This window comes from Melozone crissalis, unplaced genomic scaffold (genome assembly GCF_028551555.1).
Source record: "Melozone crissalis strain CALT ecotype California unplaced genomic scaffold, PUWL_Pcris_2 ptg000027l_1, whole genome shotgun sequence".
NCBI classification, from domain to species: domain Eukaryota; kingdom Metazoa; phylum Chordata; class Aves; order Passeriformes; family Passerellidae; genus Melozone; species Melozone crissalis.
In genome coordinates this window covers 17,893,213-17,917,662 of record NW_026535805.1, presented here as the reverse complement: position 1 = coordinate 17,917,662, position 24,450 = coordinate 17,893,213, and the positions used below count along the sequence as shown (strand labels likewise).

General features: G+C 44.2%; 1 protein-coding gene across 7 annotated transcripts in view; it reads right to left on the bottom strand.

Moving 5' to 3' along the window:
• Window positions 1–4,241: 4,241 nt before the first annotated feature.
• VIT (vitrin) overlaps window positions 4,242–24,450 on the bottom strand; it is a 52,498-nt gene continuing 32,289 nt past the window's right edge. For 2 of the 7 annotated variants that reach the window (XM_054279999.1, XM_054280006.1), the window contains 10 exons: window positions 22,692–22,730; window positions 22,537–22,590; window positions 21,871–21,936; window positions 17,724–17,771; window positions 13,434–13,496; window positions 10,644–10,791; window positions 9,920–10,023; window positions 9,204–9,430; window positions 6,682–7,195; window positions 4,242–6,353 (listed from right to left, as the gene is read on the bottom strand). In XM_054279999.1, coding sequence (XP_054135974.1) covers window positions 6,175–6,353; window positions 6,682–7,195; window positions 9,204–9,430; window positions 9,920–10,023; window positions 10,644–10,791; window positions 13,434–13,496; window positions 17,724–17,771; window positions 21,871–21,936; window positions 22,537–22,590; window positions 22,692–22,730 — 1,442 coding nt within the window. In that variant the 3' untranslated portion in view covers window positions 4,242–6,174. The remainder of the gene's footprint in view (window positions 6,354–6,681; window positions 7,196–9,203; window positions 9,431–9,919; window positions 10,024–10,643; window positions 10,792–13,433; window positions 13,497–17,723; window positions 17,772–21,870; window positions 21,937–22,536; window positions 22,591–22,691; window positions 22,731–24,450) is intronic. The other 5 variants (XM_054280004.1, XM_054280005.1, XM_054280001.1 and 2 more) reach the window with 4 other exon arrangements.

Here is a 24,450-nt window from a genome sequence, read left to right as displayed (position 1 = left end):
TTATGAAGGAAATAGTTTTCTTGGGAGTAAGCATCCATAAATGTAATATATTTCATGATTTTGAAAAGGCTTATTAATCATGGGATATGAGAAAAAGGAAAGTGATTCAATCTCCAAAGATTTGTTTAGCGTTTATTATTAAAAATAGAAATTTTTGCTTTAAATGGAAATGCTTATTCAGAAACTTAGTATTAAACTTCTTACTAAAACTCAGTAGTTTAAAATGCTGGATAAATATCTAAATGGCAAAGATAGAAAATTCAGAGGGAGATTTTGAAATACGCCAGTGTCATTTTGAGCTTCTCAAGTGCAGCCCTGAATTTTCTCTTTTTCACTGCAATTCATATTTTGTGAAACTTCTTGGATAGGTTATATTTAAAGCTACATTCACTTGCCTGAATAAGTCAAATAAATATTTTGTCATTTAAAATTATATAGATCTGCTTATGTTAGTGTGCCGTTTAAAATGAGACCCCATTGAGGTAACCATGCAGGTATTTGTGTTGGTATGGCAGTAGTGAAGTGGGGTATCTGTGTACTGTACCCGCATTCTGTGCTGAGCAAAATCACACGGACTTCCAGAAATAAGCAATGGTTTTTAAGAGCAGCTTTATTTAATGTTGCAGCAGCAAGTGTCATTTGTACCATATAATTATGTAAATTGGGTGCTAATAAATACTATTTTTCAACATTTTGCATTGTGTTCATAATTCTGCATTTTATCACAAGATGCCTGTGGTTTTGGAGTGAGTGCTAGGAGGGGGAAGTGCATTAAGAGGAAGACAAGTAGACTTGTTTGGAGGGGCTTGAGGTAACTCCATGTGAAATTCCTGCTGAACTGTGCAGCGTGTTCACAGGAGTGCCTTGGTTTTTCTGTTCTCCGTATGTCTTGGTTTCGTACTGCTGCGCCAGCTTGGCTCTGTTGACACCCCACATCATTCCATGTGCCGAGGCACGTGGTGCCCGTGTGGGGGTGAATGTGGGGTGAGCAGACATGCAGAGGGGGTGCAGTTCTGCAGGAGCTGGGCTGTCAGCAGGCCTTGTTCACAGCCAGACACGTGGCTCTTCCCGAGGACAGTGTTCATTCAGTGCAAAAATAAACGCGTGGTTCTGCCCTTGGGGAGAGGATGAGGGAGAGCAAAGCACAATCACAGATGGCAGCTGTGTCTCTGCAGGAAGGTGCTCAGAACAGCACTGTGAGCGGGTGGCACGAGAACCTACACAGACCTGCGCAGAACAAGTTGTTGTCAGTGAGCCCATCCTGTTTTTTCTGAGCTTGTAGGTGGGTAAGTGAAGTTCTCATCTTTTCTTGGTAGGTATAAAATAGCCTGATTTGGTCCTACTCATCTTCTTGCCTCATAGGAAAGGAGGAATCGCTTTTTGAATTGGCAGTACAATCTCATTCACACATGTGTGAATGCCTCTAGAAGATTCCTGAGGTAGGGGGAATGAAGATTCAGTGAATAACATGAGTGACCCTCACATGGGGGAGGCATTCCTAACATGCCTATGGGTTTGCCTGTGACATGGCCCCATGGTGATTTGCATGTGAGAAAAGTGAGTATATTTGATGATACAGTGGAACTTCTACAATTTCTTGTGCTTAAAAAGAAGTAATTTCTACAAGTGCTGGAATTCTTGAACTGCACTATCAGAGTTCTCACTAAAATCAGAGAATGGGTTAAACTGGTGTTAAGGAAAACAACGTGTTTCTTGCCTTTCAGTAAGACTGACACAGTTGATTGTGAGCAGTGTTGCTGATGCAGTGCTAAAACCCTCATCCCCCTTCCTCCCCCAGTTTAACAAGGAAAAATGATTATTTTGAGGAATTTGAAGCGTTCAGCTGCATAGATGTACATTTGTAATGTTTTCAATATGTAGGTGACTCAGCAAATGTAAATGGCCTGATATTGTCCAAGATGCCTTGAAATGAGATGGGAATGGAAAAGAAAAGGGATCAAGTTATTTCTATAATGTTGCTTATGGACAGAGAAAAATAGCTAGCAGAATGATAGTGGCTTTATTCAACCATGAAGTAATTTAAGGTATGTATACCACAGAAAAGTGACTTAAATTTGGTGTCTAGGTAGTATTTCTGATACTACCTACTGCTTGCTTTGGCTTTCTAAGTAGATAATGTGGATGATTTCCTGTGGGGTTACAGGTAGGGTGTTGAATTCCTAAATGTATTTAGATTGGGTTGATCCTGGCTGGATGCTTAACTCCAGAGCTTTTCCTGATTACTGGTATGGTTCCCCTTGTGTGCTGGAGAGCCATGGGGGAATGGGTGCGAGGAGGAAGGGGAAGCTTGTCTGCCCCCCTGTCAGCAGCAGCCATGGAGAAACTCTCCTCTTGCCAAACCAGCAAAGCAGCAGCTAAGGAGCAGGAGGTGCACACTGAGGGTGATGCCTTCAGTGCAGGGTGGTACAGTGACAACAGAAATGCCGTGTCCTGCTCTGGGGAGACAGAAATTTGAGGTACTTCTCTCTGAAGAGATGGCTGAATGCTTAATTGATTTGGTGGACTGGCTAATGCTGGAGTTGGCAGGAGATGCTGAAAGTGAGCTCTGCCAAGCCTTCCAGAGCATGAACATCAGTAGGTATTTCCAGGTGGGTGTTCTGCACTGTGGTTGCTGAGCACTGATAAGCCACCAGCCAACTCTGAGTGCAAAGGAGCTTATTTCTTAGGGAGAGGGTGATTAGACAACACCCTCTAGAATGTGCATGCAGTGACTAGTTCAGACAGCTCCCATCTCTTCTCTTGGGCATGCTTTGCCAGACAGCAGGTTCCACTGAACTGGTCAGACACCTGAAACTAAGGGGCCCAGCATCAAGTGACTGGACATGTAGATCCTCCTTTGATTCAGTCCCACATCTAGAAATTGTGTAAAGCCACTGTCATATTTTTTCAGCTTCCAAAGGAAGTCCGATTCCAAATAAGACATGATCTTGCAGACCTTGAAAAGTACATATAATTTTGATGCCCTTCAGTCATTAGGCTCTGCTTCAGTTGACTGATGCCTCTGACAGGTAATTTTGTGGTAGCTCACTCTAAGGATCTTTTTCATCTGAGCATGTGAAAGGACAACAGTGAAGCACTCAGGGCTTTGCCAACCTTGCTAAGTCTATAATATAGTAATAACCTCAGCTGTGTTTCAGAAACTAAAATGTCATGGGCTGTATTTGCTGTTTATTTTTTAACCCCATATGAGATGACATGCACTGCATGTGCCTTTAAGACAATTTTATTGCAAAAGATATAGCAACTTATGTTGATAAGCTCAAAATAGCTTGTATATGTTACAGAAGGAGTTCTGCTTTCTTCAAACAAATATACCCCTTTAAACATTTATCTATATGTGTAAGGTAACTTGTTTTTTAATCAAACAGTATTTAGAGACTTTAGTAGGTGGCAAGTGATTTGAGTGCTATGAAAAGTAAAGGTGAGGAGGAGTGTGTTCTGTGAGCGCATGGAAGGGTGTCTTCAAAATTTTGAGACTTCCACTTAAGTTTACGGTGCTTATGAATAGGACATCTATGTTTAGATGAGAGTTGGATTAAACCACTTTCACAGTTTGAGTATTGACAATTTCAAGATAGTCCCAAGAAGTAAATAAAAATGCACATTGAGAAACAAGCACCATAGTTGTTCTCTAAACTTAAGATAAACCATTTGAACAACAAACCCTGAAGTGTCCCTTATAAATGCTTGACAAAATATAGCTGTGCAACTTTCCTGTGAAAAAGCACTTGAAAGCGTAATGTCATTGCTTAAACTTTAAGCTTAAGGAAAAAATTATGTCCCATATGCATATATCTCTTGGCACATCGTAAAGAGCACGTGTGCTCTAGCTGCTCCCAATGTCTCGGCCACCACAGCACAAATGAAGCATTGGGGAGCCTCTGCAGGGTACCAATCTTCAGTGCTGCAAGAGTACGTTCAGTATGGAGAACAATTGGTGGTGGTGAGCTGCTGCATTAAAAATTAAACCACAGTATTAAGGGTAACTGTAAGTTAGGATTAAGGCCTTTTTCTCAGACAGCCCAAAATCAAGCCCCAAAACAAACAGGTTTTTAGAAAACAAATCTGGTGTCTGAAGTCCCCAGTAAATTCAGTTAATGGGTTTGAGTTTTGTCCAGGCCATGTAATGTCCCCTGTTGACAGAGAAAGATGTGTTCAGCAGAAGGGTAGTGAGGAGCTGGGTCAGGAGATGGGGGATATCAGGAGTTGCTCTGCTCATGCCTAACTGTCCTTAATAATTTTTTCAAGCCAAAAGCTGTTGCTGTGAAGTGCAGCAGCTGAGCTTAGTGGTAAAAACTCTGCACACAAATATATTTGTGGATGTTGACAGTGTCCTGTGCTTTCAGTCTGGCTAGAATGGTCGAATTTATGATACTCAGTTAAAGCTGGAACTTAATGTTTCTTCTAATGGGAAGTGATGAACTTTCACTGTGTAAAACCACTGCTTCATCCAAAATTGGTTTTATAACCTCTTGAGAGGACCCCAGCCCTGCTTATGTTACGCCACCAGGGGGATCATGCAAAATCTGCTGTTTTCATTAATTTGTGTTGTGCTTACTTAGTTGACAGGTTATAAGCTACTTCAGTCATATTTCCAAACATAATGATTTAAAAAATAGTGCTACTTTTGCTGATAAAATGAGTTTCCCTATGGCAATTCAATTAGAATTTATGTGGCTAATAAATATCTTGGCTCATGGTTATTAAATCTATAAATGCTGTTAAGAGCCTGATTTGCAAGTAATATGGCAAATCTGAGTTTTAATTTCTTTCCATTTCCTGTTAGTTCCACAAACCTGGCACAGCATGGCTTTGATTGCTGTAAGGAGTGGGAACACTCATGTTTTTATTGGCTCCTTTGATAACTTTGCTTAATGAATGTGTTTTCTTTAATGATACTGGATGGAACATAACCGGCAACTGCTGCTTCCTAAATAGAGTGGAGTTTTTTTGGTCCTCCTAGTGTGTCCTTCCTCCTGCACTGACTAGTGACATGGGTAGTTCTTCACTTAAGAAACCACTGTGTGTTCTGACAGATCCAGGGCTGTAATAGGTACATTTTGAAATCAGTCCATAAAAGAAAAGCCGGTTCTAAATTTGAGGGAGAGTATCTAAATGCTTGAAATTCTGCTTTTCTCAGTGTACAATACAGAACTTCAGATAATTCCCTCTTAAATCCTGTTAATTGTTCTTGAATAGCTCTCCTGACACTGAGACTGCACTTCTGAGTGTTGGTTTAATGACAGAGTGATGAATTTAAATGTTTTAGTGACTGTGAGCAGCTTAAACCCACAGTTTTTCTCAGAGTTTCCTGTGTCCTGGCAACACTCCTGTGGTTCTGCAGGCCTTGAACCATCCAAGAGTGAAGGAAGAAGTTGAGGGGACAGACACTTCTCAAGGTCAATTAATTAATGCAGTGTTGTGGGAGACTAGATTCCAGTTCCTGCATGTTGGCTGCCCTGTGGATCTGGGGCTTTATTGGGGTTGTAGGGTTGTAAAGGAGGCAGAGTTGTAGGGTCCTGGGGTTTCAACCTTTCCTCTCTCTTGCTTTCCAGTTTCTCCGGGTTTGGATAAATCCCAGTGCTTGAGTTTACACTAGCTGAAGCTTAACTTACTGACAAGACAGCAGTGTGGACAGAATACCTGCTTTTAAGAAGGTACTCAAGTTGTGTTCCCCCTCCATCTGGTATTTGAGCCCTGATCTGTGTGTCATCTGGTGGGCAGTGCCACATGAGGTGTTTCTACCACAGCAGCTCAGCAGCTTGGCCACTCCCTGAAGGAGCCTGGTCACTTCAGGGAGCAGGTGGCACTTCTAAGGAACTTCTGTGTGTCCAAAGGTGAGAATTGAGCAAACTGGGGCTCTGTGCTGGAAGCAGCTCTTCAAACAGCTGCAGTTATTTCCTCCATGTTCACTGCCTCTTCTGCTGTCCATCTAAATCAGAGTTTCTGATGCCCACAATAAAAAAAAAAAAAAATCAACAGTCTACACGAGCATTATCATGCACAGGGACAGAGCTGCAATCAACCTTGCTGACTGGAAAGTACCAGAGGGAAACACCTCCAGTGTTTCTTGAACTGAGGACTGGCATTATTTCTGTGGCACTTGTCATGCCTTCAGCACAGCACCCAAGGGTCCTGCCTTGCTGGAGTCCATCAGTTCCGTGGCTGGGAATTAAATTCTGTGCAAATGTTTTGGATGAGCTGATTAACGTAGCGGTAGAGGTTGTCAAAGTCATCCACAAAGAAGGAATGGTCCTTAGCGGGGTCTGATGCAATGGCTTCCAGTTCATCTGGGGCTGCCCAAGCAACTCCAATGGAATAAGCGATGACTCCTGGAAAGAAACCCAAAGTTTAGAAAAAGCATTAAAGTTTTCATTGCGGTAAATCTAATTTAAGACCAATACTGCAATGTAGTTTGAGATCTCCTAGACATTGCTGCATTTGTGATGATTTATAAGTTGCTTTTTTTTTATGAAGTTCCTTATTCAGCTCTTAAAGAAATACTGATCTTGTTGGAGCTCAGTGGGAGCCCAGAGAAAAGTACTACTCTTGCTTCATAAGGTTTCATCCAGTGCCTTCAAATTATAGCAAGCTGCATTTATCTGACCTGGATAAGTGCTGAGGCACGAGGGGAGAGCAGGCAGTGATAGAAGACCTTACCATTTTGGTGAGCAGCCATGGCTGGCACGCTGACATCGTCGTAAGACCTGCCATCTGTGATGAGAATCATGATCTTCCTTTTGTTGGGTTTGGACTTGCTGAACAGCTGCTCCGAGGCGTAGCTGATGGCTGCTCCCGTGCTGGTGCCCCCGCTCCAGTAGCTGATCCTTTTGATGGCGTTCAGCACGTCCTGCTTCGTGCTGTACTTGTCAAAGCTGAACTCCAGCCTCTGCTCGTAGGTGTACTGCACGGCCCCGATGCGCGTGTCGGTGTCCGAAATCTCGAACTCCTTGCTGATGTTGGCCACGAACTGCAGAACCGTGCGGAAGTTGCCGGTGCCGACGCTGCTGGAGCCGTCGATGACGAAGCCGATGTCGGCGGCGTTGAGGCACGTCTTGCTGCAAGCCAGGCGCTCGGTGTCGCACACCCGCTTCACCAGGGGCTGCACCACCTTGTGCAGGCTGAACCAGCTGGGCACGTTGATGGAATAGAAACCGCTTGTCCTGCACACTGCCTGCGAGGCAACATGAGGATAAACGCAATGGAAATTCAGTCTGCCTGTTCCTGCTAGGGAATGTAACTAAATTGTAAATATAGGCTCCTGGAAAGAGCAGTGCTGGAGTCTGAAACGGCCTCTCCTGCAATCACCATCTGCTTCCCTGGGAAATGATGTCAGTGTAACATCACAGATACTTGTGTAATGTGACAGTTTTTCCTGCCTTTTTTTTTAAACTGTGGGATGGAGCTAATATCATAGTAGTGAAAAAACTGAATAAGCAAGTTTGCCACCTGTCAGGCTTTTTATGTGAGTCACACTGTTCGTGGGAAAAACATCCAAATCACAGAGCTGCTCTTAGCGTGGCTCGCATGGACATTACAGTGTGTTTGCCAGGTAGCAACTTCAGCTCCCATCATTCAGGACAAGCAAGAAAGTTTTGCTTGCTGACAAACCCTACTACTTTGAAGTGAAAACTGGGGCTTAAGCTGAGGAGCCAAATAGTAAAAAACCAAAACCAAACCTATTAACTTTTATAAGTAAATACTCATAAGGGCCAGATCTGTGGGCAGCTTCTATAGGGTTAGTGGGAGTCAGTCAGGTGAGTGTGGGTAGGAAGTAGGGCTGGCACAGAAGAGGACATGGGAAAAGTCAAGGGGTGAGGAAGGGAAGGGTGGAGCAAGGAGGAGAGTGATGCAAACAGGCTGGATCAAATTGTCTTTGGCCTTAGTGCTTCTTAAAGACCAATTCCTCAGTTCTCGGGTGAGAATATTTTGTTAAGCCAGGCTTTTATCTATCAGCTTTGTGATGGTGTGTGTATCTGACTGTTTTAAAAGATCAAGGCCCTGGTCTTGACTTGCATAAAGGCTAACAGCTCCAAGGGAGTTACAGTTCCCTCCGGTGTGGGTTCCTCATGGTGTCCTGTTCTCATTTGCTCTTCTTACTGTCTCACTTCTATTTTAGTGTTATGATGCAGCAGTATCAAGCCACCATTCCATCCTTACCTTGCTGTTCTGAGCCCCCTCTACTCTCACTTCTGCAGTGTCCCTGGCACATTTGCAGAGATTTGCTCTAGCTTTGTTCTTTAAAAAACATTAAATGCAAATGAGAGTACAATCCAATTATATGCTGACCAGAGACAGTGCAGCTCTTTGGAGCAGCTCTGAAACTCATGGGAGATTATTTCATGGCAGAGCAAACCAGCTCAGATGGGAATCTGTTTTCTGAAAATACCAGATAACTTAACCCTGTTTCCTAGGCCCAGCCTGGTCTGCCACTTGGCAGGTATCTCCTGCCCTAACTGGGTACCAGCTTGTTCTGAAGCACTGTTATCAGACAGATAGTGTTGGTGCCAAATAAAAATCAATCAAAGCTTCCATTCTCTTTTTTTTTTCTGCCCATGGCAGAGATTTACCCTTTTTCCAAGTGCTACTGTGAAGTCCATAGCAGCAGAAACAAGTAACTGAAAAATAGCCTTCATCAACAGTGAAAAGAGAATGTTTGAGTTACCCAGTATAGCTGAAAAACTAGGATGTGCTTATGCTGGGACTGTGCCAACCTTTGCTTGTGTGGGACCTGTTTGTAAATGCAACATTGACATTAGGTTGACAGGGCTCCTCACCCTTTCCCCAGTGGGAGATGCACAGCAAGAGGTTTGTGTAAAAAGCAATTCCAAATTGCTCAAGCTGTGATTGTACTTTGTCATTTTCCAAATACTGTGTATTGAGAAAGCCGCTCGTCTCAGTACAACTGCAGGTGTGTGCTAAGGTTTAGTTGGTCAAAAGCCATTTGCTTGATGATGTCCCTCAAACCAGAACTTTACTGACTTCATCCCCTTTCTGACCTCAGCATTACTGCCTGGTTTTTGTACAGAAAAACTCAAGACAGTGTGTACAAGAAGGAGAAGAAATAACCATAAGTGATAAGAAGGAAAGGGAAATGCCCTGAAAGGAGTAAGTTGGAAAGTTTAGTCAGACTCAGCCTGGTCAAATGCTCAGACTCAGTCCTGGTCAGACTCACAAGTTACCTTGTCCACAAAGTTTGGTTCAACAACATTCTGCTTTTCACTTTGAGCAGCTGCTTCAACAGTGACGAAGAAAATGTTGATCCCTGATTCTCTGGCCAGCCTGGAGGCCTCTTCCACTCGGTCTGTTGGCCACCCATCCACCATCACTACAACCACGTTGGGTGCTCCACCTCGGTTTCCATTAGCATCCAGAAAGAAGTTTTTGTTAACAAATGAAAGTGCCTTCCCTGCAATAGAAGAGGAGTTGAGGAGGAGTTACGGATCTGGAAGCACTCCATCTGATAATATCCCATGAAATAGTAGGCAGAGAGCTGACTCAAGTGTTGAAGACTGCAGAGAGCTGGGAAAAGCAGTTTCTGTGGCTGTGTGAGCAGGAAGGGAGACCACTGCTACTGGTGCCAGTGCTTCCTGAGCCCTCCTGCACTGAACCCCCTCTGTATGCCCCAGAGAGCCTGGGAGTGATAAGCTGGGTTATCAAGGATTCCCAAAGCGTTGATGGGAGCTGCCTGTATGTTCTTTCAATTTGTGATGGATTTGCAGGCCCTAGGATCAACACATGCAGGTCGTGGTGGGAGCAGTGTTCCCTCACTAGCCTGGCCCCAGCACTAAGCACTGTTTGGCCCCAGCCTCTGTGTCCTGTGAGGTGTGGGCTTGCTATAGCCCAGGCTCTGAAGCCCTCCCTGAGCAGAGGAAGTGCAAGCAGCCCCATCACCTACCAACATTGGAAAGTCCCCCTTTCTGTTGTATTTTCTCAATGGCATTCCTTAGATCCTTGGAGTTGGCATAAGTTTTTAAGTTAAATTCTGTGGAAGGGTCATCCCTAAAAGGAGAAATTAGAGCAAATGTCAGTGTTTTGCTTCACATACAACACAAAAGCCACAGGGCTGATCTGTGCTACCTGGATCCTGAGTGCAAGCTGGAGTGAGGCCTTTAGCACATATCAGCTCAGAGATGTATTGTATTTGTTGGGAAATGTCCTGACGAAGGCAGGAATGATGCATCTGACTCCATGTTCTCAGCAGGCTGATTTATTACTTTATGATACTATATTATATTAAATAATACTGTACTGTACTAAAGAATACAGAAAGGATACTTACAGAATGCTAAAAAGATAACAATGAAATCTTGTGATTCTTTCCAGAGTCTCGACACTGCTTGGCACTGATTGGCCAAAGAGTCAAAACAGCTCACACCAGATTTCAATGAAACAATATCACCTGTGGGTAAACAATCTCCAAACACATTCCACATGAGCACAAAACAGTAGAAGCAAATGAGATAAGAATTGTTTTCCTTTTCTCTGAGGCTTCTCAGCTTCCCTGAAGAAAAATCCTGGGCAAAGGTATTTTTTTTAGAGAATGGGAATGCTACAGAGCTACAGCTGCCAGAGTGTGCAGTCATGTCCTGTGGCAATGGGAATGTCTGAGAAGCTCTTACCCATACTGAACAATGCCCATCAGAGGACCTGCACTGCCGATGCCAAGGGCTTGAGCCACGTTACCAAGGAACCGCTTCTGGAGCTGAAAGCGGCGTTTGCCAATGCTCCAGCTCCCATCCATTAAGAAGGACAAATCAACCTTGCAATCTGAGGAGAGATAAAGAAACACCGAAAATATTTTTAGTGTTTTCTGATTGCTGTGCTTCTTGCAAGCAGCAAAGGCCTAAAACCTCTGCATCCAGTGACTTGTCCTGCTGTGTAAACTCTACAAAAAAGCCTTTGACAAGGACAAGTCACAGCTGGCAGCTCAAGTCCTACTGGTTGGTAAACACAGTTCTTGGCATGACTTTGTCCCATACAACATCTAAGCTTGACTGTGTGACAAAAGGGCAAGAATCTTTTCACAGGAGTCAGTCTGGGAGCACTGCATTTTGGGGGTCAGGGAGGTCAGCCCCTCAGGAGGAAGCTGACTTGTATATCCTGTGCCCTCAGAGTCATGTCTTGGGCTCAGCATACCTTATTTGCAGCGCAGAGGTGATGAGAGTTTATAAAACCAGCCTTGGTTTTTGGATTTTGTGGTCTGGCCACCTGCACAGCACAAACTATGGGCATTTCCTTGGGGACACTCTTGTGGATTTAATTGATGTAATAGACATAACAGGAACAGTTACTGTGTTAATGTGTCTCAGAAGGGAGGGAAGTTCCTGAAATGTGTGATGCCTGGGATGTGTCTCAGGGGAAGGACACTGTGGGGTCTCTTCAAAGCGATTGCAATCCAGGATTACTGACAACAATCCTGGAAGCTCTGCACTTCTGAATGAGAATTGTTCATCAGTTTCCTTCTGGGCTGGAGCTAACATCAAGGATGATGATTTTGTTTGGGATGTTCAGACTGAGTGGGGGCTCTCCTTTTGTTGTAGCCTTGTACCCGCGTGTGCAGCAGCAGCAGTGTGCTGTGTGTGTTTCCCCTTTGGGCTGAAAGCAATGTTCTATAAAAGGTATGCCTGTACCCAAACAAACTCTTCCCTTTAATTACACAGATGGACCTCATCTTTGTGCTGCAAATGCTGTCTTCATCTCTGCCAACCTGCTTTCACGTTTCTCTAAGTTAGTGGTGAAACATTCACCACTTTGGTCTGCAAGTGGAGCAGGATCAAAATTTGGCTTAACTAGAGCGCTAATTAACATTTTCCCCCTCCAGCATCTGGGTCATCCCCATCTCTTGATTTCCCTCTGATGATGCCTCCTACCAATCAGACTGTTCAAACTACTGTGTTTTAATCATTAGGTAGCCTGAAGGCTACAAAGCACCAATTGTTCTTAGTGGCTTATGCAACTGCCTCCCATCTCATTACCTTCAATTTTTTCTCCCATAGCTGTCTCTTTTTTCTAATTCTAATAATGCTGAATTACAGGAGCGTGACTGAGAACCGAGTCCGCTCGCAGCAGATCGTGAGGCAAGGTCGGGAACCCACAACAAATACCTCAATTAACAGCCAAGTTTTCCTGAATTTCTTGTCCTTCAAAGGGAACTAGTTCATGAGATCTGTATGTGGGAAGTGGGCAGTTTGTTAGCCAGCAGGGTCTGGGGAGGCAAGGATTTACATACACTTACAGGCAGACTTGGTTTCTGGGGAGGATTCCGATTCAGTGCTGGGATGTGAGAGGGACACTGCAAGAGCACAGGCTAGGGTGCTTCATAGGGAGGTGAGCATGTTCTGATTTGCAGGAAGGCAAGATCTGAAACAGGACTTTTATGGTCCTAGAGATATCAGTGGGATGAAAATTTTGTTTCTGGTGTGACTTATTTCAGTTTAAGTGCTGGAAACACAGCTGTCCTTGCTGGTGCCTCCACTGCACCAAGCTCTGCTCTTCTGCAGGGCAATGGGGTCTATAGGACAGAGCCTTCCCTTTTCCTTCTTTCCCTTATTTCTGTATCAGTTTCAGGTGTATTTGACATCTTTGATAGGGAAAATAATTTTTCAAATATTAAGAGGAATGCCTGGGAATACATAGACATTTGGTTCAGTAGTTACTGTAAAGAGTCCAGACAGTGTTCAGCTGCCCAAAGATGGGCAAGAGAGGACCCAGGCACTGTTGGAAGGGTGAAACTTCTCTTTGGGGTGGCTTCTAATGAAGAAGTGGCAGGCAACCCCATCTCTCCACTAAGAACTTGCTTTCTCTTTCTTGTGCTACTTTGGGCCTCAACTAAAGATGGAATAATGGATAAATCTGCCTTTTTAATGGGCTGTAGAAGATTTCAGAGTAGGGGAACCTGCATTTCTTCTCTGAACTTGGGTAGTCTTTGATGATCCCTCTGCATCCTCTCCCTTCTGGCTGTGGCAGGCATTGGGGACCTTTCTCAGGTGATTTCTTTCCCTCCCACCCACTGCTGTGGGAATGGTGCCTGCACACAGCATAGCCATGGGAGCCTACTCTGCAGCACACTGGATTGCTGTCCTCTGGCACCAAAGTACCTGAGTGAAGAAGCTCTGCTGGGAGCCTGGAGCTGATACTGCCTAGGAAGTGGTGGTAGGGAGCAGCCACCATCTCGTGCCCAGGTAAGCTAAATTTTGGCTGTTATTTCCTTCCCTATAGAAGCAAAAGCCAGTTCTGTGTATGAGGGGTCAGCAGAGAGTGCTCACTTTTTCTCTGCAAGGGAAAAATGTGCCCCTGGATTTTCTTAGGCTTTCTTGAAAACTTACCTTTTGCTGTTTAATTTGAATGCATTCTAGCAATATGTAATCAATAATGTTGCTTAATTATGAAGTTAATTCTGAAGTACATACTCTGATTCCCCTGGGAGATGGATTCCAGTGGCTTTGGATTCAATTCTTCCTTTGAACTGAAGCCTAAACAGAGAAAGGAAAGGTTCTATCAGTATGTGCTTGGTAGCTGCCCTTGCTCTTTAAGGAAATGGGGAATAGGATCACTGCAGAAAATCCCTGGCCTGAGGATTGATGTGGAGGGGAAATGGGGATGGGGAGGACATCCTTGGAGCTTACCTTTTTTCATCTACATCACTGTTGGGGTAAAACAAGAGCAGAGACTTTTCTAGGAATGCCACCAAAATCTCTCCTAGCACCCCACTGGCCCACTGTGCCTTACAATGAGCTGCACAATGTCTGAAGTGCATAAGCCACAGATTTATCATGTTGTTTTCTGTCTGGAGAGGAGAGCACAGGCAGCAGCTGACTCCAGCTCATTACAGCAAGCCACAGTTCCTCAGGTGCCCCCACAAGTCTGGGTTATTTTGCAAAGCACAAAAGAAGCAGGGTACAGAGCTATGGTTAAGTCAAGGGAAAGTCTCATGGGTAACTAGTGGATTCTAGTGAAGTATTTGGGTGGTAGCAGCCTTGAAAAGATGAGTTGATGTCCTCGTGAAAGGTACTGACTCAGGACACCATCAGGCTGGCATTAGGTCTAAAAATGCTGAACTTCACTCATGACTTGAAAGTCTGTCAGGACTCTTCTACAGTCCAGCATCTCCCTTCCAAGCAAGGGCAAAGAACTGTGTCTTTTCAGTAAAGCATGACAAGATTAAGGGGATTTAGCTGGGATAATCCTCAAAAGAGACAGCAATGATCAGACAAGCTACAACTGAACACTCACCAAGAAAGCTTTTAATCTAAAGAACAGCAGAACAGCTTATTATTTTTGTAAGCTGCATGTTAGATTTTTAAAGAAAACTAGGAGGAAGACTGCCTTAAATCTTCATCACCAAGTAAGTTGAGGAAAGATTACTGACTTCAGAGACACAGTGAAAAGGTAATTTTAGAAAGTGTGACCTCTATAAAGAAAAGTATGAGAAATTACTAGGTACCACAGAGTTTGTCTCTCCACAGCAGCCAGCCATGAGCAAACCAAGCATGAGAGCATCAGTGTTTGTAAAGGGACATCAGGCAAGGTCACCACCAAAATATGATAGAAGATGTGACAGCCAAAGCTGGTTGCTGAAGGTATTAAGGACCAAGCCATAATAAGGCAGAGTACTGTGAAGAAAATGGAGGGAAGTACCAGCTCCATCCCCCTCTGTAACCACTCCCATTTCTATTCCAGTTAAGTCTAAAATTTTACCTCGCATAATTGTCAAATACAACATTTTTGAGTCCTTCTAGCTGCATGCTGAAAGCTGCACATAGTTTTGGGTGAGGGGCCATGTTTGTATTAAGTCTGAGTGTGCAGGACCTGGTGAAACGCTGACCTGATTGGTACCTGATCCCTGCAGGGAGGCTTCAACAGCAGCATCCGTACCAGACAGGGGGGCTTTGGCTTCTCAGTTTGAAATTCAGCTGCCAGTGCAGAAAGTTTCTGCTGCAGGGACCAAACAGGGCTGCTTAACAGCAGCACCAAAGCAGTGATTTCCCTCTGCTTTGCTTGTCCCCAGGCATCAGCTCTTGCCTGTTGCTAGAGCCAGGATGTGGAGCTGGCTGGAGCACTGGGCTTGGCCTTGTATGGGAGCCCACAGGGCTGCCTGTGAGTGAAGCAGGCAAAGAGCACAGAGAGTTGCCCTACTTTGTTTACAGCAAGAGCTGGTGATTGCTTTGTGTGCTTTGTTTGAGAATTTCCCTGCTATGTCTGGCCAGGGTAGGAGAGCCCCAGGGCTGGTGCTGCTTTTTGTCACTGTGTGTGTGGTGCCTGCAGCGCCTGGAGCTTCCCTGTGCTCCTGCCCAGACTTTGGACAGGATACTTTCTGGACTGGGAACAGGAGCTCTCCACCCACCCTGGCAGTGGCTCTTGTGACAGAAAAGCCTCTCCCACAATTAGTGGAGCTGTCCCTCTTGTGCCAGAGCAGGCTGCATGCATTCAAAAGCAGGCTGGCAAGCCAGGCTCCTACTGGCCTCATCTCTTATGGCTGGAGCTGTTGTCCAGCACTCTGCTGGCTCCTGCCTCTTGTCTTGCACGCTGGGGATGAGCTCCCAGGCAGGGAACAGGGAAGAGTGCACCTGGTGTTGTGTATTTGCCTATGCAAGCCCATTTGGATGGAGGAAACACCAGCAGGCAGAGGTAGAGTGACGGTGCTAGGGCAGCACTGCCTGAGGCTGGCCACGTGTTCCTGACTGAGGAAAAAGTGTGGAACAGGGGTGACACCAAACAGTTCCATCCAGTGATATCTGCTACAGGAAACATTTCTGACCTCTCTCAGGCCTGAAGGTCTTGCTGACACAAACCAAACCTGCCTTTGAAGGAAGGCAAATCTTATGCAAGTCTATGGTTAGTTTATCTGATGTGGAAGTTAAAGGCAATATGACTTGGTCATGCACAGCCTCTCTTTGTCAACCACATGGATGAAAATGATTGTGGGGTTTTTTTTTAACCTGAAATAGTCATCAGTCTGCCTTCCTGACTGTGTATATTCCAGTGCAGGCTTTAATTACACAGACACATAATAGTTCCTCAGCAACAAACCAAAGCCACGCTTCATCCTGCAGCCTGCACACTGCATATCTTACATGTGCCAGCTTGCTATCCCATATGTGCATTTCTCCCCCCACCTTGCCTTATTTGCAGAACAGAAAGTAGGTGGATTTAACACTGTAGTGAAATTGGAAATTAACATGTGCCATCCATTTTAGCAACTAAATTGTATATGAAAGATAATTCATAGATAGCTATTTGCCTCATGCATTTATCTACATCCTGTAAAATCCATATTCTTTTCCCAGGCGTACAGCTGACATTAGCTTTGTCAGCATGGAAAACTCATGTGTAGGCAGTGCTGCTTTTTTCATTTTTATTTGCCAGTGCAATTATCAGGTCTTGAAGGTTGTGGGTCAGCTGGCTGGTTTGTGCATAGCGGAACAATAAGGTCACCCACCAAATACTCTTCCCCAACTAACTGGGGAGGTGGTCAGTCTCTATGGGCCTCCCTGTTCTGCCAGTCCAATTTATTGTTGGTACTACCATGGGAATTTCAGCTTGCTGCATGGGCAGTCTAAGCCATGCTAATTAAAGTTCCCTTCACTGATTGTCACAGCTGTCCATACTGATTAAACTTCCCATTCATATAAGTAAGGCAGCAGTGATTACATCCACGCCAGAAACCACTCCTTTGAAGTGACAATCTGAATCCATCAGACTTTATCACACTAGTCTATGCTGGCACTTCAGTTGCTGAGAAACTATTAATACAACATCCCTTCCCCCATGCCCAACCTTTCATTGCATTTAATGCAATCTGTCATTTTCTGCCTCAAAATATCCCTCTGCACCCTGGCCCTCGTGTTGTAGCTTTTCTTGAATAAGCACACTAGAGGCTTTGAAGTAAGAAGAATATTCAAGGGAATGGCCTTTACAAGGGCCACCAGCACAGCCCTCTCCAGCATCAAAACCTGTGGTGGGAAAGATCCCTTGTACTGAATGGTGAGGCCCCTGGGAAAAGGGAGAGTACCACGGCATGAATTGGTGTGTATCTTGTGCAGTCTGCTTTAATGTTCCCAAGGAAAGGGAGCTGTTAAATCTGCAATTGGAAGCTGCTCCTGATTAAGGGTTGCACAAGTCTTGGTCTTGTTGCTACTAGAGCCTGTTACAAATTTAGGGTTTTTTTTTCCTTTACCAGTGCTCATAAAATATTCTTATCTCCATATTGTCATTTTTGAAGGATAAAATGTCAGAAAATTTCAACGATGTTCATTATTCTTTGCGTTTGACACAAACCCTCCTTTTCTTATCTGAATGTCTTCCCTAAGTACATTGGCATCAGGATAATCTGTCATGTTCTGCACTGATTGCAGCTCTAAGCTGTGATCTCAGCTGTGGCATTCCCAAAATACCTTCTCATTTACAAATGGATTCCAGTAGCTGGAATCCCTTTCCTGTAGTGCAGCTGCCAACTCTTTCCAGAGCTCCTCTCTTCTGCTCCTACTTTAAGCAGGAACTCAAGAGTGACGAAAGCACAGAATAATTTGCTAAGATGTAAACAACATACCTTATTTACAATTTTAAATGCTGTAATTACTTCTTAAAATGAGATTGTTATCACCAGTGTTGTGGGCCTGATGAATAAATAGATTTAGCTTTACCCATGTGTGATGGAAACCACTTTTACCAGACTAGTTACTAGATGCTTAAATATTTACCTGTGTCAAAAAGGCTCAGTCCAGGTTTCCATGAGTCTATTTCCATTGCTTTCACACATGAAAGAGAAGAAAAAGAACTTTTACTGATAGTAGTGCAAATTCTAGAGATCACACAGCTCTGAGTCAATGTAGAGAGGTCAGTTTAGACAATAACTTAAATACTTACATTAACAACTTAGTAGCTGAGGAAATCAGTAACCTGGGAGCTTTTATGTGCACATTTCAAGCCATAATTAGGAGCCTTGTATCACTGCCCTCAGAGCACTAACCTTTCTGAAGATTTTAAGTACACCTCACTAGATCTGTTTTGGTCTTGTTCCTCTAAATTGCATTGATACTGAGGCACAGACTGCAGTATATTTTTTTTAAGTTGTTTTTCACAGATTTTCACTGAAAATCTGTGAGGTCCTCTCACCTACAGATTTCTCTATCCCTTCAGCCCACCAAAATACAAAGAAATTGTCTAAAAATTGCTTTCCACTTATTAGGAATAGATAACTTCATCAAAATTGCTGCCCTTATAAATAAACCCCAAAATGTCTTTGTTTTTGGAACCTACTGACAGATGTTCCCAAAAGTGATGTTTTGCTCTGGGTTGCAGTCAGATGAATGCCCTTGCATCTCACTAGGACAGAAACAGTTCCTGGGAATCCCAGGAAGAAAAGATTTAACTTTGTTGGAGACCCAATAAGCTGCACAGAGCTGGTGTGCTCTTGACCAGAGCCAGGGGGTGAATTACAATACAGGCTTCAACAAAGGTGTGCATGGGCTTGCCAGTGTCCTCCAGCCTAGGGAGACTAGGAGCTTGTCCTTGAGCTTGTCCTTAGATTGCCCTTCCCATGAGGAGCTGTCAGCTTCTCTTTGGGAGGGAGACTTGTCGGATGAGTCTCATGGCTGAATAAGGTGTGTGGTCTCCCTTAGGGTAGGAATTACACTGCTAGGGTAATTTCCCTCCTTATGCTGAACACTACTTAAACACCCCATGAAGGATCTAAAAACTGAGGACAACAATGGGCTCAGTCAATCGTGAAGCACACAGAAGTTTTTTTGTGATTGTGCTTAGGAAGAGAAATCAGATAAAGGAAGGGCAGGCCTGGGTAATGGAAAAGAAACAAGAGGAAAACCAGGAGGGATATTCCTATATTCTGGCAGTGTTGTTTGCCAGTTTTATACATCCTTGAGCAAACAGCACCAACAGGAGCTAGGGGTGATGGTTGCAGAGCACAGGACCCTACCCACAGAGAAGGGCTGATGTTCATTTGTTATCAAAGTGGCCAACAGGTCTCCTGAATGCTGTCGCTGAGAAGAACAAATGTCAATGAAACCAGTTTGTGAGTAGATAATCTCCAAAGGTGTGCTTCCCTCTGCCAGGCTGGAGGAGCACCCAGTGACTGTGAGAAAGGAAGATTCATATGAGGCTGCTTTTCATCCTGACCAGCTGAAAAGAAAAAACAGGCAAGGAGCAAATTATGAAGAAGACCCTGCACTTCTCGAGTCTTCTGTACAAATCTGGTGCTCTGTGAGTTGCAGTGGCAAACCTGTTTAAAGCAGTAGGAGCTGTATGGCAAATGGGACCAGCTGAGGAGCTGCACAAAGATTTGCCCTCTTTTCTCTTCTTCAAAGGTAGAGATGTGAGCTGAAGGATCAGAACAATGGAATGTGCTCATCTCACATGTCACAGGTTTGTTTCTGCTGCCACCTCATTGTCAGGGAGCAAACTCAGAAACCAGGCTTCTTTAACATCTGAAAAGCAGATGCTTTTCAGATAGACAGGCAGATGCAGAAAAAGACTGATTTCTATCAGTAGGAGCAATGGTGAGGTTTTTCTAGATTTACAATTAACAACTTCTTCAGCTCAGATGTCCACAGGTACTCTAGTCTGTACAAATCCCTGTGGGTAGGAGCGTCTGATGTTTCTTCAACCAGTCTTCTCACCCATTTAGAACTTTCTGTGGCAGTTTACTATCCTCATGAAGATAAGTACCAACAACACAAGATAAGTACCAAGAATTTGGAGGATGGTTGTGAATATGCAAAATATAGACCTGTTTATCCAGGATAAATCTCTATTTCTTGCATATTATCCTGGACACATAATGAAGAAAGCTGTCCATGGAATGTATATCTGAAAGTCAAATGATTATTTTTATAACTAGGGCTTTTTTTTTTTTCTCACCTGAAGATGCCCATTAAAAAAGAGTTGATTTTTAAGACACTCCAAGACTGGTCTCTTTAAAAAAAAGACAGACACCACCAAAACTATTCAGTATAATTGCCATGAAAAACATTCTTGAAAATTCAAGACTAAGTGAGTATGGGATTTCAAGGGAGTTAATGTGCATTGCACAAGTAACTGCTGTGTTGAGGAAGGCATTTTCCTAGCACACTTTTCTGGCAGCCTGAGCTGATGAGAGGAAGTTCCTCAACATCATGGCCAAGCTCTCAGAACTGATCTCTGCTGTTTGCACACTCTTGGTGGGATCAAGAACAACCTGCCTTTCCAAGAAAGCAAGGACTTGTTCAGGAATTTTCCTTTGATTGTTAGAAAAGTTTGCTGCTAGAAAGCAACACATCTGAGGTGCCACATTCTGGACTGAAAAAAGGATCAGGACTTACTGGGAATACAGCAAATATGTTTGTATTTTTTTCCTTCTTGTTCTGTGTTGAAGAAAGCAGAATAATTTATGATGGAAAATTTTTACCTTTTAATCACTTTAGGGTGACCTTAAGGTGCCTTAAGCAATTAGGTGGGGTGAAATACTGACTTTGATTTAAGTAAGGCTCGGCAGTATTCTCCTGTTTTTCTGGCAAAGATTTGGCTAGCCTGAGAATTAGCCAGCACATCATTTGGTATGGACAAAAATGTATGAAAAAGACAAACACAGATGGAAAACAGAAAGAAGAGAAGGAGATTGAAATGAGGAGGAGTAGAAAAGTGAGGGAGTGGAGTACATCTCATGACAAGTGCATTTTAAATATGCTGCAACTAGACCAACTACAAATTGTCATTTTGACCAGGAGACTGCTGGGTGAGATTACTTGTCTGGAATTATCTGGAAAGATAATAACATACCCTGCATAATAACATCCTCTAACCTCAATGTGAATGACCACTTGGCTCTTCCCTGCCACAATACTCCTCCTGTAATTCCCAGTTCTCACCAAAGCCCTCAGGGCTGCCTTCATCTGCTGCAGTCTCTCCCTCCCAGTGGGTTTGGCTGCCCATGCCAGAGGTCAGCACTGGTACAGGGCAGCCCTTGCCTTGGCCAGGGCTGTGTGTGAGAAAAGGCTGTGGGAAGCACCCATGGGACAGCACAGAGGTGCACACCCTCTCCTTTGCTCCTTGTACCTGTGCCGACTTTAGCGCCATGCTATCTCAACCCAGACCTTGCCTCCCTTACCTGGTGCCCTGCCTCAGCTGGTCAGACTGGGTCAGACCTGCCCCATTGCTTGCCTGGCAGCCTGGGCTGTCAGGTCATCCTGGGAACCACCTCTGGACCTGCTCTGCTGCTCCTGTGGGGCTTTGTGACCCTGCAGCCTCTTGCTGCAACCCAGCTCCCATCCTGCACCCCACCCTGGATGCTCCCAGACAAAATGTGTCTCTGAGCAACTCTGCTGTCCTTCATGGGAGATTTAGTGTTTGGTGTGTGCTGGGAGCTCTGGAGCCTCTGGGAGGTTGTTGGGAAGTGCCTGCTCACTGGGCTGCTTGCTGGGGAAGGGTCAATTGCACTTCCAGGAAGAGGGAACAGTACAGATGATGTTTCAACTCTCAGTATTAAAAGCAGCCTCTACTTTCACTGTCAGCCTGGAGGTTTCTGGGAACCACAGGAACAGAAGATCTAGCTCTCCCAAAGACCTGAAGGGCTGCACAGAGCTGGTTGTTTGTTTCCTATTTTGACTAACAAATAAGAAAAATTGCAAACACTTTGTAGATGTTGATTCCCACGGCCTGAAACACCAGGTCACCTGTGACTGAGCTTTGCTCTGCCTTTCCCTTTCAGGAAGCTGCTAGTTGGTGTTCAGTGCATGAGTCTTGCCCTGGTTCCCCTCCAGGATGCAGGAAAACAGCGTGCAGTACAAGTGCTAATTTGTGGTTGCTAAAACTGTTAAAGAGAGTGGAAAATCTGCTGCTAGCAGTCTTGCTCACCCAGGTGGACTGGAGAGCTGGCAGCGCTCTGGAAGGTGGCAACAGGCTCTTGGTGCTGAGCACCTGCATGATGGGACAAAGAGGCAAGAGGTTAAATGGATGCCAGTGGGAGAGGAGAGAGGAGCATCATCACAGGGGATGCAGTGGCCCCACATTGTCTTTCTGCACATTTTCAAACCACACAGGAAAGGAAGATGGAAACTATGAATTAATGTAAAAGGGCTGAAAGAGGCTGGCAAGAGAGTTTAAGTGTTAGTAGGTGCTGCACAGTGCAGCTGTTAGCTGGTCCTCTGGAACAGCCGGCAGTGGGTCCCGGGATGCTGATGGTGCTCAGGGCCTGTGAGCTGGGTCAGGCCTTAGTCCTGCACACTTACACACACACAACGTTCTCCTCTCATTTTGCAGCAGCAAATGTTATAAAAGCCCTCTATAAATGATTTTAGACTACTTTTTTGAGAACAACTCCATGTTTGATCAATCTTGTTTGCTTTTTTCCTTTAAAGTTACACTATTGTCACTCAATGACCACTGTGATATCTCCTCTCACTGCAGCCTGCTATGAACATGGTTAGGAGGGAAAACGGTGTTACTGCATGACTTGGAATATATAAGTGGTAAAAATATCTGTGGGGAGGAAATAGAGGAGGATTGTTATGCCTTTTCCTGTATTGTGTAGTAAAATATTCCTGTTACTTGCAGAGGTGGAAGTGCCCCTGAATGCTTTGAAAATATTATATTGGTTAGCACATGGAACTTAAACACAAGGTTTTCTAGTATTTGAGCAGTACAAATCTACTGGTTGTTGTTAAATTTAAACATACCTGTATTCTGTCCTCTTCCTTGTGCGGCCTGAACCTGTCCTAAGTAGACATCAAAGTGGAAAAGTGTGATTTATTACACCATGTTTGGTTCAGTACTACTGCTACCTAGCTTTTTCACTGACTCTCACTTTACAGCTCTCAGAATTAATGGTTCATATATACAGTTGTCATTAATAGACTTTCTTAGATATATTTTGAGCCTGCTTAAAAAAGGACTGTCTTACTCTGTCTGTCATACAGATCTGTCTGTTCCCTTTCGTTATGGATATTACTTCTACAAGTCTCTGGTCTGCATTTAAAAGATCTGCAGTTACCTCTGTGATTTGCTCTCCTTTGTAATTTTCTTTCCCCCACTCCCACTGGTGATCTGTGTTTATCTCTATTTCAGTACCATCCAATTGTCCTGGTTGTGTGAGGAAGGTTTTAACCCCAAAACAGCCCCCCAGACCAGATAGTACCCTTTCTGCAGAGATTAAGTGGATATGAGCAAGCAGGCAGACCGTAAGTAATGAGACAATGGGAAAATAATGTGGGAGAATTCATGTGTCTGACATGTCTTCTCCACAAAAGGTTTTTTTAAAGGTGATTGGGTTATTAAATTCCCATTGTTCAAAAATACTAAAGGCTGAAATCATTTGCAGATGAAAACCATGTCTTTAATCATGCCTTTCATTTCATTAATTTTTCTTAAGAAGCCTGTTAACAAACTTATCCTTTAACAAGCCTTTATTCATTAGTTTTCCCAGAAAGATTATTTTGAAAGCCTGGTGAAATCAGTAGGAATGTTCTACTGGACTCTGTGAACACTGGCAGGGGCCTGGGAGGTTATTCTATCAATAAGATGTCATCAATGAGACCATTTTGAATGGTTGTCTCAGAAAACAGGAATTGCTGCTCCCTGGGAGCTTGACATTGCAAAATAAGGAGACAGTAAGTAGCTTGTGTTTGACCCAAACTTGAACCTTCCAGGCCACTAGAAACCATTTGATGGGATTTCTAGGAGCTGTCCTGAGAGACCTTGTAAACTCCAGATGCCAAAGAGATCCTGTTATGGAAGTAATGGGCTCATCTGCCAAAACTGGCAAGGCTTTTAAACTCTAAGCTTATAAGGCTCCAGATGGGCCACAGCAACACCAGACTGACTATTCAGATTTCAGAGGGGAAAATCTGTGTGTGCAGCAATCAGTGTTGTATGGGACAGTGCAGGGCAGGCTTTGCACACAGGAGATCAGTAGATGCCAAAGGGGTGGTAGAAAATTAACTCTGAGTCTCAGAGCTGCCCTTGTCTCATGTTTGCCATGACTGAGCCCCAGTGTGATCTAACACTCTTTACAAGGTCAGAGGAAACAGAGCACAAGAGGGTAAAGGAGAGATTACCTCAGTATCCAAGTATTTAATGCCACTTTTAAATTTCAATTTGATGTTAGCAATGTGGATTTCTCTCTATGCACCTTTTGACTGTGCTGAGCCACAGAGCTGCTCCCTCCTGCTGTAACTCCCAAAGGCACATTCCCCCATCCCTGCAGTGAGCTGCTTCCTGCCATGCTTCTGTTGGCTGGGGCAAGCATGCTGGTGGTAGAGGAGGAAAAGTTGGATTTGCACTTCCAGGTTGCGAGGCTTGTTCTTCCTTCAAATCTGAGATGCCAGTGAGGCTGTGGCATGGGAATACGTGTTCATTAGAACAGAGCTCTGTGCAAGCTGGAGGCCAAGCAGGACTAGGAGAAGTCTGTAACAAACTGGGGATGGACAGTCCCAGGCA